Below are 26,413 nucleotides of genomic sequence, written 5' to 3'. Positions count from 1 at the left end.
GGGCTGAACTGGGCTGGACTGGACTGGGCAGGCTGAGCTGAGCTGGGCTAGACTGAGCTGGATGGGCTGGGCTGGGCTGGGCTGAACTGGGCTGAGCTGGGCAGAGCTGGGCTTGGCTAAACTGGGCAGGCTGAGCTGAGCTGGGCTGTACTGGGCTGGCTGGGCTAGGCTGAACTGAGCTGGGCAGAACTGGGCTGGGCTGGATTGGGCTGGCTGACCTGGGCTAGAATGGGCTGGCTGGGCTGGGCTGAACTGAGCTGGGCTGAGCTGGACTGGGCTGGATAGGGCTGAGCTGAGCTAAACTGCACTGAGCTGAGCTGGACTGGGCTGGGCTGAACTGAGCTGGGCTGGGCTGGGCTGGGCTAAACTGGGCAGGCTGAGCTGAACTGGGTTGAGCTGGGCTGAGCTGAGCTGAGCTGAGCTGGTCTGAGCTATGCTGAACTGGGCTGGGCTGGATTGGGCTGGCTGGGCTAGGCTGAACTGAGCTGGGCAGAACTGGGCTGGGCTGGATTGGGCTGGCTGACCTGGGCTAGAATGGGCTGGCTGGGCTGGGCTGAACTGAGCTGGGCTGAGCTGGACTGGGCTGGATAGGGCTGAGCTGAGCTAAACTGCACTGAGCTGAGCTGGACTGGGCTGGGCTGAACTGAGCTGGGCTGGGCTGGGCTGGGCTGGGCTGGGCTAAACTGGGCAGGCTGAGCTGAACTGGGTTGAGCTGGGCTGAGCTGAGCTGAGCTGGGCTGAGCTGGGCTGGGCTGAGCTGAGCTGGGATGGACTGAGCTGAGCTGAACTGAGCTGAGCTAAGCAGGACTAGGCTGGACTGGGCTGGCTGAGCTGGGCTGGCCTGAGCTGGGCAGAGCTGGGCTGGGCTGGTCTTGTCTAGGCCTAGCTGAGTTGAGCTGGGCTGGGCTGGGCGGAGTTGGCCTGGGCTGGGCTGTCCTGGACTGACTGGGTATACTGAAGTGGACTCATGGGGAGGACTGAGGTTGCCTGGGCTGGGCTGGGCTGGACTCATTGGGTGGACTAAGCTGGGCTGCCCTTGCCTTTGATAGGCTAGGATTGACCAAGCTGTCTGGAACCATGGGGATCTGGGCAGAGCTGGGCAGAGTGTAGCTGAGGTGAGTGAGCGGACTGCACTAGCACGAGCCATACAGATAGCAGGGTTCCCCTAAGCCCTTGGTGTGTGGGGTGGACTAAGCTCGGCAGATGGAGTGAGGTCCAGCATCCAGCGAAGGTTAAAAAAAGAAGAAGAAAGCTGAGTGAATCTGAGGTAACCTGACTGGATGGCTCTGGCTGTGTTCAGCAGGGCTGAATTCCACTGGCCTGAACTTGACCGGGGGTGGCTGAAGGGAGCCGGGCTGACTGGAGCAGCTGGCTCAACTGAGGTGGACCCAGCTTTAGTCCCATTTCTGGACTGGTTGAGCAGGGCTGGGCTATCTTGGACTGTGCTGGACTGGGCTGATCTGGGCTCGGCTGAGTTGGGCTGCACTGCACTGGGCTGGGCTGAGCAGGACTGGGCTGGGCTTACCCTTGTTGAATGGGTTCCCATGAGTCCATTCGTCTCCACTGCCCTTAGCCAAACTGACTGGGGCCACGTAGGCTGTGGCAGAGCAGAGCAGTGAGGACAGAGCTGTGCTGGGCACTGTGGCATTTTAAGAGCCCACAGTAGATCAAGATCGTGTGCCCAGAGTAGATCAAGATCGTGTGCCCAGAGTAGATCCAAGATCGTGTGCCAAGAGTAGATCAAGATCGTGTGCCCAGAGTAGATCCAAGATCGTGTGCCAAGAGTAGATCAAGATCGTGTGCCCAGAGTAGATCCAAGATCGTGTGCCAAGAGTAGATCAAGATCGTGTGCCCAGAGTAGATCCAAGATCGTGTGCCAAGAGTAGATCAAGATCGTGTGCCCAGAGTAGATCCAAGATCGTGTGCCTAGAGTAGATCAAGATCGTGTGCCCAGAGTAAATCCAAGATCGTGTGCTCTGGGCACTAGGGCCAGGACTGGCTGGGCATCTGGGCCGTCTGCTCGGAGCAAGCAGACTGCCATGCACACTGGAGCAGCTGGGGTGTCAGGGACTGAGGGGTCTGATGGGGTCCCTGTCCTCCCACCCCTGGGAGAGCACCCTGGATGCCCAGCAGTCCAGTGAGGGCTGAGCTCAGGAGACAAAGCCTCAGGGAGCAGGGCCCCCCAAGATTGTTGGGGGCAGGAGGGGATGGACTGGTGGTTCCTGGGGTGCCTGGGCTCTGAACCGGGCAAGCGGGCAGCCAGGTGCCTCCACTCCTCAGGAGCCCCCGGGCTGTCCTGGGAGCCCGGTCTGAGTCGGCAACTGCTTGAAGAGGGTGCGTGGGCTCATCAGGAGAGAGGTGGAAGCCAGGGTGAGGACAGGGCCCCCTCAGCCAGTGGGGTCCTGGGTCTGACACAGGCCCTGTCCCCTCAGTCTCTATCCAGGCCCCCTCCGTCTTCCCCTTGGCCTCCTGCTGCAGAGGGGCGACTGCCAGGGCAGCCTCCGTGACGCTGGGCTGCCTGGTGAAGGGCTACTTCCCGGAGCCGGTGAGCGTGACCTGGGATGCCGGCACCCTGAACAGCAGCACCGTGACCTTGCCTGCCGTCACCCTCGACACGGGGCTGTCCACCACCGTCAGCCAGGTGACCATTTCGGGCGCATGGGCTAAGCAGCGGTTCACCTGCAGTGTGGCACACACTCCGTCTGCAACCCACACCAACAAGACCTTCCAAGGTGAGTGGGACGGCCCAGCGGTCAGCACACGGCGGGTGTCCAGATCACATCCGGCTGAGGGGGTGGGGAGCGACAGGGCACGCCCGATATGCTCTGGCCCTGAGCGGGGCTGTGCAGGGGGCAGAGGGAGGACCCGGCACGGAGGCCACTCACACCCCTGCTCTGCCTAGCGTGCTCTGTGAGCTTCACCCCGCCGGCCGTGAGGCTCTTCCACTCCTCCTGTGACCCCAGAGAGAACGACACCTACACCGTCCAGCTTCTGTGCCTCATCTCCGGCTACACCCCGGGGGACATCGAGGTCACCTGGCTGGTGGACGGGCAGAAGGACCCCAACATGTTCTCGATCACGGCGCAGCCCAGGCAGGAGGGCAAGCTGGCGTCCACCCACAGTGAACTCAACATCACCCAGGGCGAGTGGGCGTCCAAGCGCACCTACACCTGCAGGGTCGCCTACCAAGGCGAGCTCTTTGAGGCCCACGCCCGGGAGTGCACAGGTGTGGAACCCGTCTGCCCTGACACCCAGAAAGACAGGGCTCAGGGAGGAGGGGAGGACGGGGTCTCACACAGCCCCCTTCCCACACCGCAGATTACGAACCGCGAGGCGTGAGCACCTACCTGAGCTCCCCCAGCCCCCTCGACCTATACGTCCACAAGTCGCCCAAGCTCACCTGCCTGGTGGTGGACCTGGCCAGTGAAGAGGGCGTGAGCCTGGTCTGGTCCCGGGACAGCGGGAAGCCTGTCGACCCTGACCCCTGGAAGTCTGATAAGCAGTTCAATGCCACGGTCATCATCAGGTCCACCCTGCCAGTGGACGCCCAGGACTGGATTGATGGCGAGATCTTCAAGTGCACCGTGACCCACCCTGACCTGCCCACAGCCATCGTGCGCTCCATCTCCAAGGCCCAGGGTGAGCCCCAAGCTGTGGGAGGGGTGGGAGCAGGGGGCGGGGGCAGGGAGGAGCCTGGGCTGACCCAGACTGTCCACAGGCAAGCGTGCCACCCCTGAGGTCCACCTGTTCACACCGCCTGAGGAGGATCAGGGGAGCAGGGACCAGCTCACCCTCACCTGCCTGGTCCAGAACTTCTTCCCAGCGGACATCTTCGTGGACTGGCTGCGCAATGGCCAGCACATGCCCAGTGGCCAGCAAAGCACCACCGAGCCTCGCCTGGCTGGCGGCTCCAACCAAACCTACTTTGTCTTCAGCCGCCTGGAGGTCAGCCGGGCTGACTGGGAGCAGAACATCCCATTCACCTGCCGCGTGGTCCACGAGGCGGTGACCGACACCAGGACCCTGCTGAAAACCGTGTCCAAGAGGCCCGGTAAATGACGCCCACTCCCGCCAGGGCTCCATGCAGCTGGGGCAGGGGAGGAGGGCTGGCCAGCCCTGCCTGCTGCAGGGATGATACTGGCGAGCACCCCAATAAACACTGCAGTGTCACTCGGAGCCCTGGGTGCCCGTTCTTGGGGTGAGCATCTCAGCACCAAAGCGCAGACCCCGAGAAGAGGCCTGGGAGGCAGGCAGACAGAGCACACTCCTCCACCAGCTTCACATCCTAGGCCTTTGTCCAAAAGCAGTACAGGGGCTCACACAGCCTCCCCGGGCACGCCCACAGAGGTGCACAGAGCCAGGCCAGGGACAGCCAAGCCGGCCCGGCCCAGAGGTCCAGGCCTCCATCCTCTGGGCAGGTGGCCCTGGCGCCCCCAGGTGCAGAAGCAGGTGGCAAGTTCCTGTCCATGCAGAGGTTTGCTGGGCACCTGTCTGCACATGAGCGGAGTACAGGGCCAGCAGGGCTGAGCCCACTCAGCCCACACAGCCACACTGCAGGCTGGGCTGGTGGCTAGGGTCCCCCATTTTGCTGCCCTGCCTCCCTCTAGCCAGAGGCCCCTGGAGCAGTCAGCACCCGGCCCTAAAGCCCCTAACAGCACTGCACACACTCAGGGACCCCACACACAGCCACCTAGGACCGCTCTAGCCCAGGTCACCCCACGTCCCAGGAGGCCTCACACCTGACTGGGAGCCCAGTGCTCCCCACATGACCTCCTCCTGTGGCCCCAGCCCCTCCTGGTCAGTTGTGATCCATGGGCAGACATGGACACACGTGCACAGAGACACACATTGCCCAGCACAGATGCGTGTGCACACACACAGGTGCACCCACACACACCCATTCCACTCTTCACTGAGCACAAGTCCAGAGCTGGTTGTGTGGAGAGGCTCACCCTGGGCCTGGAGGCTGGGGGCTCAGGGCCGGGCCGCCTCTCAGCCGCACCTCCACACACAGGAGCCAGCACGCCCCGCCCACCCCCCATACAGGGAAAGCACAGGCCTCGGGCTCCAGGCTGCACACACACCCCCAACTAGAGGAGAAGCGGCACACACCACATCCAGCCAGAACCGCCACCCTGAGCCAGGCTCACCCTCGCCTCCCAGCCAGCACTGGCCCTGGCCCTGGGCTGGGGACACAGAGGAGGGCCATGGCCGGCCTGAGCCACCGGGGACCAGGCGTGAGCGGCAGAACCCAGGGGAGGAGGAACAGGGTACCGGGACGGTGGGGTGGCCAGCTCCGAGGGAGGGCCAGCTCTGGGCCCCAAGTGCACAAGGCCAGGACGGTCCCTCAGAGGCCTACGATCACTGGGCAAAGCCTCCTGGCCTGGGCAGGGTGGTCTCTGTGTGCACTTGGAAGGGCCCTGAACTGGCGGGACCAGGCTGGGCAGGGTGAGCCAGGTCCTGGACGGAGGGCACCCTGATGAGGTGCCGTGAACAGGTATGCTGGCCAGGGCCGAGGCAAGACAGGTCTGTAGAGGGGCTTCAGGGCTGAGGGGAGGTGACCAGCAGTCAGGAGAGGAATCATGAGAAATGGAAGGAAAGAAAATGCTGGGGCCGGCGCCACGGCTCACTAGGCTAATCCTCCGCCTGCAGCGCCAACACCCTGGGTTCTAGTTCCGATCGGGGCACCGGATTCTGTCTCGGTTGCACCTTTTCTAGTCCAGCTCTCTGCTCTGGCCCGGGAAAGCAGTGGAGGATGGCCCAAGTGCTTGGGCCCTGCACCCGCGTGGGAGACCAGGAGGAAGCACCTGGCTCCTGGCTTCGGATCGGCGCAGCACACCATAGCGGCCATTGGGGAGTGAACCAACGGCAAAGGAAGACCTTTCTCTCTGTCTCTCTCTCTCTCACTGTCTAACTCTGCCTGGAAAGAAAGAAAGAAAGAAAGAAAGAAAGAAAGAAAGAAAGAAAGAAAGAAAGAAAGAAAGAAAGAAAGAAAGAAAGAAAGAAAGAAAGAAAGAAAGAAAGAAAGAAAGAAAGAAAGAAAGAAAATGCTGGACCCCCAAGGCCACGAGAGGTCAGCCTGGCCCTGCCCACCCAGGGGCAGGAGAAAGCAGAGAACCAGGACTTCTCCCCCCAAGCCACTGGCAACTCAGAGCAACCTTCTCTGGCTGGCCTGTGGCTCTGGGCAGCCCCTGGGAGGGCCACACGGGGAGGGTGATGGGCAGGGCTGACTGACCGCGGGGTCCCTCAGAGCTGGACGTCCAGGACCTGTGCACAGAGGGGGCTGAGCACGAGGAGCTAGACGGACTGTGGACCAGCACCTGCATCTTCGCCGGCCTCTTCCTGCTCAGTACGAGCTGCAGCGCCACCGTCCTGCTCCTCAAGGTGGGCGTGCACTTGAGGCCCACACCCCGTGCCAGGGGGCAGCAGGGAGGCCGGACTGGGCCACAGAGCTGGCCTCATGCTGCCCTCCCTACAGGTGAAGTGGGTCTTCACAGCGGTGCTGCGGGAGTCGCCCCAAGCCTCCCACGACTACACCAACGTCCTCCAGCTGCGGGCCTAGGCCAGGACCACAGCCTGCCGGGCAGGCCTGGCCTCAGCTCCCACGGCTGCCCAGCAACAGGAGGGAAGCAGAGAGACCCCCGTCCACCGATGGCAAGTGGCACTGAGCCCTCCCGCCAACTGCAGCCCAGCACCAGGACTGAGGCACAGGAGGGAAGAGACGGCCCCAGCCCCAGCCCAGTGTAGCTTCCGTCCCTTCACAGCGGGTCCTGGGCTCCCCACAGGCCTGTGGGCTCAGGGTCACCCCTGCCCAGCCCATCGCCTGCCTGCCCCAGGTCCAGCGCCTTGCAGTCTGCCCTGTGCCTGGCTCCCACCCGCCCTGTAGCCCCCTGGGCCTCCCTGCTCCCTAACCACCCTGTCTGCCTCCCTTCTTGGTAAAGCTCCTCCTCCCTACAGCCCCAAGTCTCCCGAGTGTGCTTTGAGGGTGTCTGTGGCTGCAGCGGGGTGGAGGGTGTGGGCAAGGACCCTGTGAGAGCCTCCAGCTCAGCCCCCACCACGCCGGCTGGTCTCCAGCCCAGCGCCACGCCCCCTACTGAACTGTGGGCAAAGCCAGGGGGCACAGGAAGTCTCAGGCTGCAAATCACCAGGTGGGGGCTGCCAAGCAGTCTCCCCAGGCCACCAGTCTCCCGTCTACCTCTGAGCACAGCTGGACAATCCCTGCCCCAGCAGTCGGCCCAGGCTGTCAGATGAGCACCCACAGGCACCTAGAGGCACTGGCCAGCCCAGACTTTGGCAGGCTCCCCAGGTTGGCTTCCGTGGGGGCTCTAGGAAGCCCGGTAAACACGGGGAAAACTGGTGAGCAAGGGTGACAGAGGCCTGGGGTCCCCCGGGAAGGAGAGGTGGGCACTGAGCCCTGAGCCGCTAGGACCAGGCCAAGTTCTGGTGCCCCCTGCCCAAGTACCCGTCACCACAGAGCCCACTGATGCCATGGCCCTGGGGGACAGTTTTACACTGTCAGGGCCCCTGATGTGCTGTCACACAGACTGGGGTCTCCAGTGTGCCAGGCCCTGTCCTCCCACCGGGGCCAAAGTCCAGGAGTGACAGATGCCCACTAGGGACAGAAAACCCAGAAGTGAGCACCGGACCAAGGATGCCAGGAGTCTGGACTACACACAGCTTCAGAGAGGTGTGCAACCCTCTCGGGACACACCCAGCTCCCACACGGGCCCTCGCACACTTAGATGATCAGAAACACACATGTACTCTCACAGACAAGGGCACACACAAGTGCAAGGACACACACTCACACCCACACACGCAGTCAGAAGCACACAGGTGGCCTAGTGGGTTAAATCACCACCTGCAGTTCGACCTCCCATATGGGCTCTGGTTCCATCCCTGGCTGCTCCACTTCCTATCCAGCTCCCTGCTAATGAGCCTAGGAAAGCATCAGAAAATGGTCCACGTGCTTGGGCCCCTGCAACACATTGGAGACCCGGGAGAAGCTCTGGCTCCTGGCTTTGGTCTGGTCCAGCTCAAGCTGCTTCAGCCATCTGGGCAGTGAACCAGCAGATGGAAGACCTCTCTCTCCGTAACTCTGCCTCTCAAATGAAATAAATATTAAAAAAACAGTCAGACTCTCAGACATGCTCACACACACACACACATACACTCTGACACACCCGACCCACAGTCAGAAACACACACACTGTAGGGCACACACACACATGCACACACAAACAGACACACATAGTGAGAAACACACTGACACTCTCACACACTCACACACACATGCTAGGATGCACACTCACACAGAGACACGCTGTCAGACACACACATGCACACAGAAACAGTCACACGCATGGACACACTGTGAGAAACACGCTCTCAGACACACACACATGCTAGCATGCACACTCACAGACACGCTGTCAGACACACGCATGCACAGAAACAGACACACACACGGACACACTGTGAGAAACACACTGACACTCTTGCACACACACACACACATGCTAGGATGCACACTCACACACAGAAACACGCTGTCAGACACACACATGCACACAGTCACACGCATGGACACACAGTGAGAAACACACTCTCAGACACACACACATGCTAGCATGCACACTCACAGACATGCTGTCAGACACACGCATGCACAGAAACAGTCACACGCATGGACACACTGTGAGAAACACGCTGACACTCTCGCACACTCACACACACATGCTAGGATGCACACTCACACACAGAAACACGCTGTCAGACACACACATGCACACAGTCACACGCATGGACACACAGTGAGAAACACACTCTCAGACACACACACATGCTAGGATGCACACTCACACAGAGACACGCTGTCAGACACACACATGCACACAGTCACATGCATGGACACACAGTGAGAAACACACTCTCAGACACACACATGCTAGCATGCACACTCACAGACACGCTGTCAGACACACACATGCACACAGAAACAATCACACGCATGGACACACAGTGAGAAACACACTCTCAGACACACACATGCTAGCATGCACACTCACACAGAGACACGCTGTCAGACACACGCATGCACACAGAAACAGACACACACGGACACACTGTGAGAAACACGCTGACACTCTCGCACACTCACACACAGACACACTTTTGGACCTGCTCACTCCCACTTTGCAGCCGAGGCCCAGGCTCCTCCTCCCATCCCTGCAGGCAGAGCTGGGGCTTCTTGCTGTGACCCACAGAGACCAGCAGCCCCCTCACACGGCCTGGGCACCACGCTGAGGGGCAGCAGAGCCGCGCCATCCTGGAGAGTACTGCAGGGACACCTCCAGCAGCCACTCAAGGGCCCGGGCCGGGGCACGAGGACAGCGTCAGAGCCCTACCCCTGCTGTCCGCTCTTATTAATGTGCCACAGGGTCCCTGGCAGCTCCCAAGGGCACATCCACATCCCGGACCCTGAGGCCCACAGTCTCGCAGGGTAACATCAACAGGCGCCGAGAGGGTGATGGCCAAGAGCCAGCTGGCCCGCTGCACCCAGCCTGGGGTTTCAGCAGAGGGGCCACGAGAACCGAGACCTGGCTTCGCTGACAACCAGGGACACTGGGCTCGGGCCACTGCAGACGGGCCAGCCCTGTACGGACAAGGAATGGAAGCTGCAGGACCCAGCCCAGCCAGAGCTGAGCACACAGCACGGTGCTGAGCCTCCAGCAGGACCTGCCTCCAGCCCCACCTCCTAAACCCAGCCCCTCCCCCACCACAGCTGCAGGAGGCCGGCCCACTGCTTCCCAGGGAGGCTGTTGTTGAGGGCTCCTCCTGCCCATGGGCCCCGTCCTCCACACACAGGAATGAGCTCAGGACGCCCACTGCGGCTGAGGCCCCTGCGACACCCTCACAGCCCAACCCCTAGCTCCCATGGAAGTCCAGAGCACAGAGGCCATAAGGGCTGACCCCTCTGCCCTCCCCATCCCCACTCTGGGGTTCTGGGACCCAGAGGAGGGGTCTCAGGCACAGGTGTCCAGGAGACCCAGCCTGCGAGGAGCTGGCACGGAGCCTCCCCACAGACGGACAACAGGCTCCATGGGACCTCAAATGCTGCTGCCAGAGCCCAAGAGCTAGGATTTCAAACTCGGGGGAAACGGAAGGAAGGAGGCAGTGCGGAGAAAGAGAGAAATGTGCAAGGGGCAGGGAGTCCGGCCTGGCTGGAGCAGCTCCAAGGCCTGTCCACCTGGGCTCCTGCTGGGCCACCGACCCGCCATGGAAACCACGGGGCTGCGATGGCTCCCGGGTCTCCCTCGCTTCCTGAGGCTGCCCAGTCCCTCTCCTGCCGCACCAGCACCAGTCCTGAGGGCTCAGGGGAGCTGTCCCGGCCAGCGAGCCGGGGACACAGCCACCATGGTGTGAGTTCTCCGAGTGTGGAGTCCACGTCTCTGGGGTCACGGCCCAGACAAACCCCGAGCAGATGAGACTGTCTTTGTTCTACACTGGCCTGCTTTGGTCCCAGACACAAGGCCACCAGACGACGCCCGGGGAACAGTGTCCAGCCTCAGGCTGCGGCCGCTCCAGACCACTCCCCGCCCTGCGTCCTGGGTCTTGGCAAAGCCCAGGCAGGGACAGGTGTGCAGCACAGCAGGTGAAGCTGCCTCGGGACACCCACAGCCCACGTGGGAGCACCTGGGGTCACGGCCTGGCTCAGCCTCCGATTCCAGTTTCCTGCTGACCTGCACCTGGGAAGCAGCAGTGACCACTCCACTCCTGGGCCCTGCCACCCACAAGCCAGACCCAGGCTCCTGGCTTCCGCCTGCCCAGTCCCGGCTCTTGTGGGCCTCGGGGAGCCAACCAGCAGATGGAAGATCTTCCTCTCTCTCTTCTTCCCTCTCTGCCGCCCTCCTGTGAGGACAGACGAAAACAAACAAGGCCAGCAGTTGTGGGAGAGCCCCTGTCCCCGCCAGGGCTGGCGCCTGCGCTCTCGTGGCAGTGCTGGCCGCCAGGGAGCTGTTCCCTGTGGAGGACAGCCCAACTGTGTCACTCGGCAAACCCTGATCCCACCGGGCGCTGTCGGGGTCACCAGGGTGCAGCCCACAGTGGGATCCCTGCCTTAGGAAAAGCACCCAGCGTGACCTGGCTCCTCTCCCTGCCAGGGGACGGCACCTGCAGTGATCTTCCTCTGTGCAGATGAGGGCACCCAGGTGAGCTCGCTCTCCCTCTCTCTCTCTCTCTCCCTCCCTCTCTCTCTCTCTCTCTCTCTCCCTCTCTCTCCCTCTCTCCCTCTCTCTCTCTCTCTCTCTCCCTCTCTCTCTCTCTCTCCCTCCTCTGGCTTCCTCCCTCTCCCCCCACCCAAGGTGTGGACACTGGGAGAAGACCCCGCCCTGACGCTGGCTCCAGCCTGCAGAACGGGGAGAATCGGTGCCTTCTCTGAAGCCTGCCCGTCTGCACTGTGTTTGCTGCAGCCGTCAGCAATGCCTAAGACGCACGACCACGAGGTCCCCGCACTGAGAGTGCGGCCGTCACAACACCTGCCGAGCTCCCTGTGGCCAGGCCAGGGCACATCTGCCGGGACCCCGGGCCACGCCACTTCTAGCCTGGAGCTCCCACTGCCCACTGCAGCTCCCAGGCTCACCATGCTGCCTCTTGTGACCAGAGGGCTTCAGGTCACCCACACTTCACAAGACACTGCTGGGCCTGCCTCTGGGTAGACCCCAGGCCCCAGCCCAGCCAACCCAGCCCTGTGGAGCTGGGCAGGTGTGTGCAGCCCCTGCTGCCTCACCTGCCGCTCCCCGCTCCCCTCCCGACCGGGTGCTCCCTGGATGAGGACAGGTGGGTACCTGTGTATGGCTGCAGAACCTGGTACAGCAATGCTGATGGGGCAGCCTGGAGAGAGATAGGGTGGGGGACTGGGGTGGATGCAGGGAGCCAGGGCCAGGAAGAGCCTCACCCTCTGCCAGTCACAGGCCAGAGACCCTGAGAAGGCAGACCTGGAACTGCAGGGGGCTTCAGTCAGCTGTCTGTGGGACTGGACAGGTACAGGGGTGCCTGGCCCATGGCACAATGGCTGTCCCCACCCTGACATCAACCCTGTGGCCCTAAAGACAGCCCTGTCCCCTGGGCCCTGGCCCTCCCATGAACGGGACTTTCTCTCGGCCTGGGCTAGCACTCCCTGCTCTCTGTCTCCCTTCCTGTACAGTGTCTCTGAGCTTCTGTGTCCATTTGGGCCTCTCCTTCCTGAATCTCAGCCCCCACCCCAGTCCTGTGGCCGGCCACATGGAGCCCTCATCTCTCACGGCCCCTGGGGTCCCAGGGCCCAGGCCACACACACCTGTCCCCACCACAGACAGACCACAGACCAGACATGACGTGGAGACGAGCTGCACTGTCTGCTGGGACAGGAAGTGGTGAGTGACCCCAACGTGGGGCCAGACCCACAGTCACGCAGCCTCCCCAGCCTGCACTCAGCAGCCAGCCCCAGCCCAGCCATGGACAAAGAGCCAAGCAGGTGCACATCTCTCCAGGAGGGCCCGGACCAGGCCTGGCTCCCACTCCACTCGGCCCCTCTGGGCCAGGAGCACAGGGTGCAGATGAGGAGCTCAGGCCCAGGCATGGACCTGCAGTGCAGGGCAGCCTGGCCAGGGAGACCTGACCCTCCATGGTGCTCCTCCAGCAGCCCAGACAGGTGAGTCCACGGGACTCTGCCCCTCTGCACTGGGGCAGTCACAGCCAGGCTGGTCCTGAGGCTCCTGGGGGCAGAGGGAGAACAGGCATCAGCCAAAGAGGGCAGGGAGATGGGGACCACGGCCAGGAGCCCAGCCAGTGTCAGCTCAGTAGGCTGAATCCAGCAGAGCCCAACTCAGGATGAGCTGAGTCCCTGGGAGGCAGTGCCAAGAGCCCTGCAGGCTGATCTAGATGTGGGCTGTGCAGGGACAGAGAGGAGCAGATGATGATGTGGGGAAACTGATGAATGCCCACCCCATGATGAACTGGGCTGAGTTGTGCTGAGCTAGGATGACTTGGGCTGGGCTACGCTGATCTGGGCAGAGCTGAGCTGAACTTGGCTGGACTGACTAGAGCTGACCTGGGAAGAACTGGACTGAACTTGAATGAGCTGGGCTCAGCTGTGGTGGACCAGGCTGGGCAGAGCTGGGCTGGAATGGTTTGAGTTGAGCTAAGCTGAGCTGAGTTGAGCTGGGCAGAACTGGGCAGAGCTGGGCTGAGCTGGGCTTGGCTAGGCTGAGCTGGGCTGTGCTGAGCTGAGTGGGCTGAGCTGGCCTGAATTGGGCTGAGCTGAGCTGGGCTGGGCAGAGCTGAGCTGGGCTGGGCTGAGCTGAGTGGGCTGAGCTGGCCTGAGCTGGGTTGAGCTGGGCTGAGCTGTGCTGAGCTGAGCTGAGCTGGGCTGGGCAGAGCTGAGCTGGGCTGGGCTGAGCTGGGCTGAGCTGAGCTGGGCTGGGCTGAGCTGGGCTGAGCTGGGCTTAGCTGGGCTGAGCTGCGCTGGGCTGAGCTGAGCTGGGCTGAGCTGGGCTGATCTGGGCTTAGCTGGGCTGGGCAAAGCTGAGCTGAGCTGGGCTGGGCAGAGCTGGGCTGAGCTGTGCTTAGCTGAGCTGAGCTGGGCTGGGCTGGGCTGGGCTGAGCTGGGCTGAGCTGAGCTGGGCTGAGCTGGGCTGGGCAGAGCTGGGCTGGGCTGAGCTGAGCTGGGCTGAGCTGGGCTGAGCTGGGCTTTGTTGGGCTGGGCAGGGCTGAGCTGAGCTGGGCTGAGCTGGACTGGGCTGGGCTGAGCTGGGCTGAGCTAGGCTGGGCTGGGCTGAGCTGAGCTGGACTGAGCTGGACTGGGCTGGGCTGAGCTGATCTGGGCTGAGCTAGAGTGGGCTGAGCTGAGCTAGGCTGGGCTGGGCAGAGCTGGGCTGAGCTGGGGTGAGCTGGTCTGAGTTGGGCTTGCTTGGCAGAGCTGGGCTGGGCTGGGCTGAGCTGGGCTGAGCTGGGCTGGGCTGGGCTGAGCTGGGCAGAGCTAGGCTGAGCTGGTCTGAGCTAGGCAGAGCTGGGCTGGGCTGAGCTGGGCTGAGCTGGGCTGAGCTGGGCAGAGCTGGGCTGAGCTGGGCTGGCCTGGCTGGACAGAGCTGGGCTGGGCTGGGCTTGGCTGGGCAGAGCTGGGCTGGGCTGGGCTGAGCAGGGCTGAGCCTGGCAGAGCTGAGCTAGGCTGGGCTGAGCTGATCTGGGCTGAGCTAGAGTGGGCTGAGCTGAGCTGGGCTTGGCTGGGCAGAGCTGGGCTGAGCTGGGCAGAGCTGGGCTGAGCTGGGCTGGCCTGGGCTGGACAGAGCTGGGCTGGGCTGGGCTGGGCTGGGCAGAGCTGGGCTGGGCTGGGCTGAGCAGGGCTGAGCCTGGCAGAGCTGAGCTAGGCTGGGCTGAGCTGAGCTGGGCAGAGCTGGGGTGAGCAGGGCTGAGCTGGGCTGAGCAGGGCTGAGCTGGGCTGAGCTGGGCAGAGCTGGGCTGGGCTGGGCTGGGCTGGGCTGGGCTGAGCTTAACTGGACTGTGCTGAACTGAGCTTGGCTGAGCTGGGCTCTGCTGAGCTGAGCTGGGCTGATCTGTGCTGGGCTGGGCTGAGGGCTGGGCAGAGCTGGGCTGATCTGTGCTGGGCTGGGCTGAGCTGGGCTGGGCTGGGCAGAGCTGGGCTGGGCTGAGCTGGGCTGAGCTTAACTGGACTGTGCTGAACTGAGCTTGGCTGAGCTGGGCTCTGCTGAGCTGAGCTGGGGTGAGCTGGGCTGAGCTGAGGGCTGGGCAGAGCTGGACTGAGCTGGGCTTGGCTGGGCTGAGCTGGGCTGTGCTGAGCTGAGTGGGCTGAGCTGGCCTGAATTGGGCTGAGCTGGCCTGGGTTGAGCTGAGCTAGGCTGGGCTGGGCTGAGCTGGGCTGAGCTGAGCTGAGCTGGGCTGAGCTGAGCTGAGCTGGGCTGGGCTGAGCTGGGTTAAGCTGGGCTGGGCTGGGCTTAGCTGGGCAGAGCTGAGCTGTGCTGAGCTAGGCTGGGCTGAGCTGAGCTTGGCTGAGCTGGGCTTAGCTAGGCAGAGCTGGGCTGGGCTGGGCTAGGCAGAGCTGGGCTGGACTGGGCTGGGCTGGGCTGGGCTGAGCTGGGCTGAGCTGGGCTGAGCTGGGCTGATCTGGGCTTAGCTGGGCTGAGTGGGCTGATCTGGGCTTAGCTGGGCTGAGCTGGCCTGGGTTGAGCTGAGCTAGGCTGGGCTGGGCTGAGCTGGGTTGAGCTGAGCTCGGTTGAGCTGGACTGAGCTGAGCTGAGCTGGGCTGGGCTGGGCTGAGCTGGGCTGGGCTGAGCTGAGCTGGGCTGAGCTGGGCTGAGCTGGGCTGAGCTGGGCTGAGCTGGGCTTTGTTGGGCTGGGCAGAGCTGAGCTGAGCTGGGATGGGCTGAGCTGAGCTGGGCTGAGCTGGACTGGGCTGGGCTGAGCTGGGCTGAGCTAGGCTGGGCTGGGCTGAGCTGAGCTGGACTGAGCTGGACTGGGCTGGGCTGAGCTGATCTGGGCTGAGCTAGAGTGGGCTGAGCTGAGCTGGGCTTGGCTGGGCAGAGCTGGGCTGAGCTGGGGTGAGCTGGTCTGAGTTGGGCTTGCTTGGCAGAGCTGGGCTGGGCTGGGCTGAGCTGGGCTGAGCTGGGCTGGGCTGGGCTGAGCTGAGCAGAGCTAGGCTGAGCTGAGCTGAGCTAGGCAGAGCTGGACTGGGCTGAGCTGGTCTGAGCTGGGCTGAGCTGGGCTGGGCTGGGCTGAGCTGAGCAGAGCTAGGCTGAGCTGAGCTGAGCTAGGCAGAGCTGGACTGGGCTGAGCTGGTCTGAGCTGGGCTGAGCTGGGCAGAGCTGGGCTGAGCTGGGCTGGCCTGGCTGGACAGAGCTGGGCTGGGCTGGGCTGGGCTGGGCAGAGCTGGGCTGGGCTGGGCTGAGCAGGGCTGAGCCTGGCAGAGCTGAGCTAGGCTGGGCTGAGCTGAGCTGGGCAGAGCTGGGGTGAGCAGGGCTGAGCTGGGCTGAGCTGGGCTGAGCAGGGCTGTGCTGGGCTGAGCTGGGCAGAGCTGGGCTGGGCTGGGCTGGGCTGGGCTGAGCTTAACTGGACTGTGCTGAACTGAGCTTGGCTGAGCTGGGCTCTGCTGAGCTGAGCTGGGGTGAGCTGGGCTGGGCTGAGGGCTGGGCAGAGCTGGGCTGATCTGTGCTGGGCTGGGCTGAGCTGGGCTGGGCTGGGCAGAGCTGGGCTGAGCAGGGCTGAGCTGGGCTGAGCTGGGCAGAGCTGGGCTGGGCTGAGCTGGGTTAAGCTGGGCTGGGCTGGGCTTAGCTGGGCAGAGCTGAGCTGTGCTGAGCTAGGCTGCGCTGAGCTGAGCTTGGCTGAGCTGGGCTTAGCTAGGCAGAGCTGGGCTGGGCTGGGCTGAGCTGGGCTGAGCTGAGCTTGGCTGAGCTGGGCTTAGCTAGGCAGAGCTGGGCTGTGCTGAGCTAGGCTGCGCTGAGCTGAGCTTGGCTGAGCTGGGCTTAGCTAGGCAGAGCTGGGCTGTGCTGAGCTAGGCTGCGCTGAGCTGAGCTTGGCTGAGCTGGGCTTAGCTGGGCAGAGCTGAGCTGTGCTGAGCTAGGCTGCGCTGAGCTGAGCTTGGCTGAGCTGGGCTTAGCTAGGCAGAGCTGGGCTGTGCTGAGCTGAGTGGGCTGAGCTGGCCTGATCTGGGCTTAGCTGGGCTGAGCTGGCCTGGTTTGAGCTGAGCTAGGCTGGGCTGGGCTGGCCTGGGTTGAGCTGAGTTGGGCTGGGCAGAGCTGGGCATAGCTGACCTGGGCTGAGCTGGGCTGGGCTGAGTTGGGCTGAGCTGGGCTTAGCTGGGTTGAGCTGGGCTGAGCTGGGCTGAGCTGAGCTGAGCAGAGCTGGGCTGGGCTGAGCTGAGCAGAGCTTGGCTGGGCTGGGCATGCTGAGCTAGGCTGGGCTGAGCTGAGCTGGGCTGAGCTGGGCTTAGCTAGGCAGAGCTGGGCTGAGCTGGGCTGAGCTGGGCTGTGCTGAGCTGAGCTAGGCAGAGCTGGGCTGGGCTGGGCTCGGCTGAGCTGGGTTGAGCTGGGCTGAGCTGGGCTGGGCTGAGCTGAGCTAGGCAGAGCTGGGCTGGGCTGAGATGGTCTGAGCTGGGCTGAGCTGGGCTGAGCTTGGCTGAGCTGGACTGGGCTGAGCTGAGCTGGGCAGAGCTGGGCTGGGCTGAGCTGGCTGAGCTGGGCTGAGCTGGGCTGAGCTGGGCTGGGCTGAGCTGAGCTAGGCAGAGCTGGGCTGAGCTGAGCTGGTCTGAGCTGGGCTCAGCTGGGCAGAGCTGGGCTGAGCTGTGCTGGCCTGGGCTGGACAGAGCTGGGCTGGGCTGGGCAGAGCTGACCTGGGCTGGGCTGAGCAGGGCTGAGCTGGGCAGAGCTGAGCTGGGCTGGGCTGAGCTGAGCTGGGCAGAGCTGGGCTGAGCAGGGCGTAGCTGGGCTGGGCTGGGCTGAGCAGGGCTGAGCTGGGCTGAGCTGGGCAGAGCTGGGCTGGGCTGAGCTGGGCTGAGCTTAACTGGACTGTGCTGAACTGAGCTTGGCTGAGCTGGGCTCTGCTGAGCTGGGCGGATCTGCGCTGGGCTAGGCTGAGCTGGGCTGGGCTGAGCTGGGCTGTGATGACCTCATCTTGGCTGAGTTGAGCTGATCTGGCCTGACTTGGGCTGTCATGGGCTACATTAAGCTGGGCAGAGCTGGGCAGAGCTGGGCTGAGCTGAGCTGGGCTGAGCTGGGCTGAGCTGGGCAGAGCTGGGCAGAGCTGGGCTGGGCTGAGCTGGACTGATCTGGGCTGAACTGATGTGTTGTGACCTGAGCTAGACTTAGCTGATTAGGAATGGGCTGGATTGAACTGGGCAGAGCTGGGTAGAGCTAGGCAGAGCTGACCTGGCAGAGTTGGGCTGACCTGGACTAAGCTGACCTGGGCTAAGCTGAACTAACCTGGGCTGTGTTGGGCTTTATTGACCTTTACTGACCTGGGCTGGGCTGAGCTGGGTTGGACTGGGCTAAGCTGAGCTGGCCTGAGGTGAAATAAGCTGAACTGGCCTAGCTTAGCTCACCTGGTCTGGGCTGGGCTGGGCTGGATTGGGCTGAGCTGGGATGACCTGAGCTGACCAGGGCTGGACTGAGCTGAGCTTATGTAGACTGAGCTGACCTGGATTGGACTGGGCTGAGCTGGACTGAGCTGACTGGGCTTAGCTGGGCTGAGTTGGGCTAAGGTGACCTGAGCTAGGCTGAGCTGGACTAAGTTGACCTGGGCAGAGCAGAGGTGACCTGGGCTAGGCTGAACTGACAACTGACCTAGGCTGGGCTGTGCTGGGCAGAACTGAACTGAACTGGGTTGAGCTGGGCTGACCTGTGCTAAACTAAGCTGATCAGGGCTGAGTTGAACTGGGCTGGGCTGGGCTGGACTGGACTGGTTGAGATGAACAGTGTCTTCTGGACTCTGGAAACTTCCAAATATGTGTCTGAGGTTGAGCTACTTTTTGAGGTACTGGGATTTCTGGAATGACTTAGGTCAAGCCCAGAGCCCATGGTGCAGCCAGGCAGGGCCTGTGTTCCTAGGGCGGAGCCTGTGCCTCTGGGCGCTGTCGGTCACCTCTGTCCTGCAGGACTCAGAGATGTCCTGGGCAGGAGGCTGCCATGTGGTCAGAGCTCCAGGAACAAGCGCTCCTTGGCATTGGGAGCCCTGGTGGCCAGGAGGGCTGGTGACTACTGCTTCATGGGGGGAGGGGTGTGAGTGTGGGGGCCGTGGGGCCGGGGGCCGTGGGGCCGGGGCAAGAGTCTAGGATCCTGGTAATGGAAGTGCTAGGAGGGGACAGAGCTGGATGGACCCTCTGCCTCCCCATGGCCTTCACCAAGCCCAGATTGCTCCGGCCCGGCCAGCCCCTTCTCTCCAACCAACCCTTCAGCACCCAACCTGTGCACACTGCCCTAATCAGCCTAAGGCCCTGGGAGCCTGGGGCCCTCGACGGCTCCGTGCCAGCCAAGCTTGACCAGCTCAGCCCCAAGGAGCCTGGGAGACACAGGGCAGCAGGAGTCAGCTGGACACTTCTGGCCCCAGTCCTGTGCAGCTGCTGTGACCCTGGGCTGCTCTCCTCCCCTCTCTGGGCCAGGTTCCGGCTGGGATGATGCAGGCAGGACCCTGTGCTCCAAAGGTGCTCTGGGGTAGCAGTCTCGTGGCTGCAAAAGTCTCACAGTGTGTCCTGTATTGCAGTGCCTGCAACCCCCCCGATCATCTTCCCGCTGACCTGCCCCGGGTGTGTACTGAAAGACACTTCAGCGACCATTGTCGCCGGCTGCCTGATCCGGGGCTTCTTCCCCCGGGGCCCTCTGAGTGTGACATGGAACGACAACAGGGCAAACCTGACCTTCCCACCTGTCCAGTCTGCCACCTCGAGCCTGTACACCACGTGCAGCCTGCTGAGCCTGCCAGCTGAGCAGTGTCCTGCAGGAAACAGTGTGGCCTGCCGCGTGGAGCACAACAACAAGCGCCAGGACCTGACTGTGCCCTGCCTAGGTCAGAGGGCAGCTGGGGGCAGCGGGCATGAGGCTGCAGAGTGGGCTGCGGGCTGGACCATTAAGCTGGGGCAGAGGACAGCCCACACAGGGATTAAAGAAAGGGTACTGAAACAAGGTCTTCTCTGTTCCATCAGCTTGCAATAAGCCCACCATAGAACCACCAACGAAACCCACCTGCCCCTGCCCCTGCCCCTCCCCCTCCTGTGGGAAGCCCAGCCTGTCCCTGCAGCGGCCAGACCTCGGGGACCTGCTCCTGGACTCGAACGCCAGCCTCACCTGCACCCTGAGAGGCCTGCTGAACCCCGAGGGCGCCGTCTTCACCTGGAATCCCACAAATGGGAAGGAACCCGTCCAGCAGAGCGCCCAGCGTGACCACTGCGGCTGCTACAGTGTGTCCAGCGTGCTGCCTGGCTGTGCGGAGCCCTGGAATGCAGGGACAGTCTTCACCTGCACTGTCACCCACCCTGAGATAGACAGCGGCTCCCTGACAGCCACCATCAGCAAAGACACAGGTGGGCCTGCCCCCACCCCCGGGAAATGGGATGCTCTCCTCACCCCCACCCCCGACTCCTCACTCCCTTCCTGGGCTCTGAGACTCCCACCCTGGAAAATAGAGGGAAACTCAAGCTAGCCATCAGGACAAGGGGCTCGGTCCTCCCCTGCCACCCTGATCCCGCTCTCCCCATTCCAGGCAGCCTCATCCCACCCCAGGTCCACCTGCTGCCACCGCCATCGGAGGAGCTGGCCCTCAATGCACTGGTGACACTGACCTGCCTGGTGCGGGGCTTCAGCCCCAAGGACGTGCTGGTGTACTGGACGAACAAAGGCGTGCAGGTCCCCAAAGACAGCTTCCTGGTGTGGAAGCCCCTGCCTGAGCCCGGCCAGGAACCCACCACCTACGCCGTCACCAGCCTGCTGCGCGTGCCGGCCGAGGACTGGAACCAGAATGAAAGCTACACCTGCGTGGTGGGCCATGAGGGCCTGGCCGAGCACTTCACCCAGAAGACCATCGACCGCCTGGCGGGTAAACCCACCCACGTCAACGTGTCTGTGGTCGTGGCAGACGTGGAAGGCGTCTGCTACTGAGCCCCTGGCCTGCCCTGAATAAATTCCGTGCTCGCCCCCAGCAGCCCTGCGGGTTCATTGTGCCAGTCTGTCTCCTCGGGGGCTGCAGCCACATGGCGGGGAGGGGGAGCGCCCCTGGTCCTAGGAGCTGGGGCTTGGGCACCTGAAGGGACACCATGCATGGTGAACGTGAGTGTGCATGTGAGCGTGAGTGTGAGCAAACATGCCTGTGAGAAATAGTGTGCCTGGAAGTGAGTGGGTCTGGGAATGTGTGTGTCTGGGAATGAGTGTGTCTGGGAGTGAGAGTACCTGGGAGTGAGCATGAATGGAAGTGAGTGTGCCTGGGAGTGAGTGTGCCTGTCTGGGAGTGAGCATGTCTGGGAGTAAGTGTGTCTGGGAGTGAGTGTGTCTGGGAGTGAGTGTGTCTGGGAGGGAACAGTGAGAGGGGAGGCTGAGCCGGGGTGGATTCTGAGGCAGTGCAGGCATAGCTCAGGTTGCACCCAGAGCCGTGGACACCAGCAGGAGTTCCTGGGCGGCAGGGATGCAGCCATTGCCCTGGTGCAGAGGACGAGGGAGGGAGGGGGAGGAACAGGGGGCGTGCAGGGACCCCTGGGACAAGGTGTCCACAGGCCCCACAGCCCAGCAGGGGTGGACAGTGCAGGACAGCGCTGACACACACAGGGCACACAGCAGGCCCCACCCCGCACCACGCTCTCTGGAGCCTGCACACGGCACACGTGCTCACAGGGCACACACGCTCACACACGTCCCCCTCAGCTGCAGGGGAGCTCACAGTCCAGACCCAGCTCCAGGAAGGCAGGGGCATCCCCACCCGACCCCAGACGGTTTCCCCAGGCCCAGCCCTGCTGCCCATGGCCCTGCTGGCCCTCTCTGGGCCTCCCTGAATGTCCAGCCATGCACAGCTCAGGGACCAGTTCCACTGCCCACCCTAGGCAGGCCCTGCTCACTGCTGGGTCCCAGACTCAACCCTCCAATCCTCTCCTGAGCCCGAGTCTGAGCCAAACCACAGGCAGAGAGGGGCTGAGCAGAGACCACCGACACAGGCCCCTCCTCAGACGTCGGGCTTCTGATTCACACCCCAGGAACCCCAGTACAGTCACAGACCAGTGTAGGAACCCCAGGCACCAGGACTCCCACAGGGCACCGGGCCCCTGCTGCTGTCTCAATTGTCCTTGGGGCCTCCCAAGGGCTCTGGCTCTGGCCACCTCCCTTGTCAGGGCCCAGGTGAAGAGGAGCCCCACACACAGCGATTTCTCTCCCCAGGGATGCCCGGCCCAAGGAGCTGTAGGGGGAGGAACAGGCCAGGCAGGGAAATGGTACCCACACAAGTGCCCCAGCCACCCCATGGGGCCCAGGAACTGAGCCAAAGGAGCAGCTTGCTAAGAAAGAGGGAAAGGGGAGAATTAACATAGAGAGCAGACAGATTAGCCCATGAGCCTAAGACAGTGGAACATGGATGGATGGGTGGACGGTGGGTGGATGGATGGAAAGATGGTAGATGTATCAGTGGATGGATGCATGACAGCTATATAGATGGGAAGAACAGTGGATGGATAGATAAATAATTGATAGATGACAGATAGATGAATTAGAGATTTGATTGATGCACCAGTACAGGGCAAAAAGGATCAACTCCAAATAACACAGATCCATCACCCAGGACCTGGGACGTCCGGTGCACTCTGCTGGCTGCTCGCTGCTGGCCTTCGCTGGCCGTCCCTCAGCCACTTCCCTGGGGAAGAACAGAGGCTCTGCTCACACCAAGGTCCCTGCTCACGCCCTGGGCACACTGACCCCACACTCAGACCTTGAGGTGTGCCTGGTCCTCTCTGGACCCAGGTCCCGGCCAAGGCCAGCCCAAGAGCAGGGCTTAGGCAGGAGCCACTGACACGTGGCTCAGCTCAGGCCAGCAGGGCTCCGGCCACACCTTCCCTGGACCAGCAAGGACACTGCCCCGCCTCCTGTCCTGCAGCTGCGCTAAGACACTTGTAGGGGCCAACCCCCTATGGGCCCTGCTCTCGCCCTCAGACCCCATAGAGACCCCACCACTCCACCCCCAGCCCCTGAGAAGGCGTGTGAGGGAAGGCCTGGGGCCCAGGCCCCACCCACACATTCACGTCCTGGCAGGCCTTCTGTGTCTTGCAGGTTGTCAGGAGCCCCTGCCCTGTGTGGTGCTGGATCTGCCACAGGACAGCCTGGAGGAGGAGGCCCCCGGCGCCAACCTGTGGCCCACCACCGTCACCCTCCTCACTCTCTTCCTGCTGAGCCTGTTCTACAGCACAGCTCTGACCATGACAAACATCCGGGACCCACCTGGCAGCAAAGAGGGACCCCAGTACTGAGGCACAGGTGTGGGGATGCCCTGGGAAGGGGGTCCGGGCCCAAGGACAGGTGACTGCTGCTGCCATAGAGGGGCACACGGGTCCCTGCAGGAACTGGGACATGGGTGCCCTGGGTCAGGGTGGGAGCGTCCCCGGGTGCAGGAGCTGAGGATTCCACCAAGGCTCCCGGGAGCCAGGCCCCGCCTGGGACAGGGGAGAGGGTGAGGACACCGCCCACCCTCAGCTGCCCCTGTCTCTGCAGGAGGGAAGCGTGCAAGAGCCCCTGGGAAAGCCAGCTCTGCATGCCAGAGCCCAGCCCTCCATGAAGCAGCGGACCCCCTCATCCCCCTGCCAGGTGCACTCAACCCTTCCCAGACGAATGTTCTCGCTCTGCTGGACGATGGCTCAGGGAAGCCACGGTGGCTGCAGCCTGGGAGACGCCTGCCACTCCAACACAGGGACTTCAGCATGGACTGGACACGGTGCCCCAGACATGGCCTGACCCTGCAGGAGGCTCAAGTCCAAGACCAGTGCTTCACCTGGAGTGTTCAGGAGGATGCCTCCTTGGAACTGGCCATGGAACTGGTCCTGAGCACTGGTCCCTGGTCCTGGTCACTGAGCCCTGGTCCTCATTACTGAGCCCAGGTCCTATCATGGAGCTCTAGTCCTGAACACTGGGTCTGTGTCCTCATAACTAAGCCCTGGTCTGTACTTTGGGTCCTCATCCTGAGTGCTGTATCCTGGTCCAGACTTTGGAACCTGGTCCTGATCTCTGAGCCCTGGTCCTGAGTACTGAGCCCTGGTGCTCCTCACTGAGCCCTACTCCTGGACATTCATCCCTGGTTCTGCTCACTGGGTCCTGGTTCTGCTCAGGGTGCCTAAGTTCTGATCACTGGGCCCTGGTTCTGGTCACTCAGCCCTGGTCCTGGGACCTGCTGCTGGTCCTGACCCTGTCACTGATTACAGCTCCCCGCCCCTGAGTTCTGGACCCTGCGTTTGCCCACTGCTCCCTGGGGCTACTGCTGAGCCCTGCCTCAGGTCCTGAGTTGGGTCCTGAACACAGGCAGTGGCCCTGGTCAGTAACCCAAGCTCCAGGTCACTGCCCCTGTAACTGGTCAGCGAGCTGAGGTCAGCTTATTCAGTCCTGGTCCCGAGCTCGGGGCCACTCCTCAGCACTGATTCCTGGTGCCATCCCTGGTCCATAGCCCTGAGCCCAGGTCCTGGGAACCGCACCCTGGGAGTGATCACTGATCCACACTCAGATCACTCAGCACTGCCGGACCCAGTTGATGACCTGGCTCCTGCTTGCTTAGGCCTAGTCCCAGCCAAGGTAGCTTTGGGGGAGTGAATCAATTGATGGATGATCTTTCTCTCTCTCTCTCTCCCTCTACATGTGTCGTTCACAGCAACTGCCTTTCAAATAAATATGTCATTAAAAATTGAGCACCCGGGGCCAACATTGTGGCAGAGTTTTGTTCATGTTCGTTCCAAACTAGCTCTCTGTTATGCAGCTGGGAGAGCACAGAGGAGGCCCAAATGTCTGGGTCCCTGCCACGCACGGGAGAGACCCAGATGAAGCTCCTGGTTCTTGGCTTCAGCCTGACCCATCCCTGGCCATCACAGCCATCTGGGCAGTGAACCAACCACAGGCTCTCTGGTCTCCCTCTCTCTGTCTCTGTAACTCTGGCTTTCAAATAAAGAAACAAATCTTTTCTAAAAATAACAACTCCGCCCCCATCAGGATGAAACCATGGGAATAATTGGGTCTAGAATGAACCTAGCTGAGCCCAGCAGAGGCCACTGGGACAGCCACACAGCCAGCGCCGCCCCAGCTGAGGGAAGCGGGAGCGAGCCCTCAGATCTCAGGGGCAAAGGCGTCCACTCGCGCAATCTCAGCCACAGGGCGTGGGAGCTTCTGCCGAGATGCAGCGAGAGAAAGGGCACAGGTGCGCACACAGGAAGGGAGAGTTAAGTGAGCCCTGCAGGAGAAGGCGCTGCCTCCACACGGAGCGAAGCTGCACCACCAGGCCTCAGGGCCACAGCCAAGGAGGCTGTCACATGAGGTCAGCCCCTGTGTGCACCGCTGACCACCTGGCTGAGGAAAACACAGAGAGAGCCACCCCATTACAACATCCGCCTAGAACTGGTCCCGGCCCCAGGTCCCTGCCCGGAGGAAACGAGGTCAGAGGTCAGGGAGAGGCACTGTCCCTGCTCTTGGCAGCATTGCCCCCAGTAGCAAAAGCCAGGACTCGACCTAGGTGTGCCCGGACAGAGACTGGGCAAAGAACAAGTGCTTCCTGTGCACCACGAAACACCATCACTACACACACCACAAAATACTACACACATAAACACCACAAAATATAGCCCGGATGGACCACGAAATACCATACACATACACTGTGAAATAACATACACAAGTACACCACGAAATACCACACACACACACAACATGAAATACTGCTGACATGTACCATGTAATACCACACACACATACACCACAAAATATAGCCCACCTATACACCACGAAATACCACACACACATACACCACAAAATATAGCCCACCTATACGCCACGAAATACCACACACACGTACAACACGATGTACAGCCCACACATACACCATGAAATCCACACACACAGATGTTCACCATAAATACAGCCCACATCAACAGGAAGAACTGTAAACAAGTACACCCTAAAGTACCACCCTCTACACTCAGAAATATCATCTCCACGTACCCCTGAAAATTCACCCTAAATTATCAACCACGTGTGCACCCTGAGACATCCACCTGTGCCCCCGAGGCACCCATCTGTGCACCCGGAGGCTCGTGGACCCCGTGAAGAGCCCTCACCTTTCAGAGAGGGAAATTCAGTCTTGGCCACAGGTGCATGAGCCTGGCGGCCACCGTGCCCTCAACTGCACCTGGCCCAGAGGAGCACGCGCTCCGTGGTTCTTTGTCATGTGCAATCTGAGAGCTCAGGGCAGTGCCCTGGGAGACTGGGGCGGGGGGGGACACCCAGGGTGAGAACACAGTGGGACAGGATCCCCAGGCGCTCAGGCGCGGCTCAGGGGGACAGTGCACTGCAGGGCCCTGGAGCACACCAGCCCCAGGTCAGCGCCAGCTCAGCCCCGGCTGCTCCGCTTCCTCCCCAGCTCCCTGCTCTGCACCTGGGAAGACGGTGGGTGGTAGCTCAGTGCTCGGGCCCTGCACCCACGCAGGAGAAGAGAGGGAGTTCTGGGTGAGCCCTCTGCCTCTGGGGTTCTGTCAATCACCCTGTCCTGCAGGACTCAGAGACGTCCTGGGCAGGAGGCTGCGGTGTTGTCAGAGCTCCAGGAACAAGCGCTCCTTGGGTTTTGGAGCCCTGGTGGCCATGAGGGCTGTCATCCACCTGCCAGGTGCAGTCGACACTTCCCAGACGAATGTTCTCACTCTGTTGGACGATGGCTC

The 26,413-nt window shown here is 62.4% G+C and overlaps 1 gene segment (V, D, J or C); it reads left to right on the top strand.

Moving 5' to 3' along the window:
• The first annotated feature begins 2,082 nt into the window (after nucleotides 1-2,082).
• On the top strand, nucleotides 2,083-4,176 carry LOC103346551 (immunoglobulin heavy constant epsilon-like). The segment is given in 5 exon segments: nucleotides 2,083-2,137; nucleotides 2,376-2,732; nucleotides 2,903-3,226; nucleotides 3,319-3,639; nucleotides 3,719-4,176. Coding segments are annotated over 5 exon segments (1,398 nt in total).
• Nucleotides 4,177-26,413: the final 22,237 nt, after the last annotated feature.

Source organism: Oryctolagus cuniculus, chromosome 20 (assembly GCF_964237555.1).
Source record: "Oryctolagus cuniculus chromosome 20, mOryCun1.1, whole genome shotgun sequence".
NCBI classification, from domain to species: domain Eukaryota; kingdom Metazoa; phylum Chordata; class Mammalia; order Lagomorpha; family Leporidae; genus Oryctolagus; species Oryctolagus cuniculus.
This window is presented reverse-complemented; position numbering and strand designations above follow the sequence as displayed.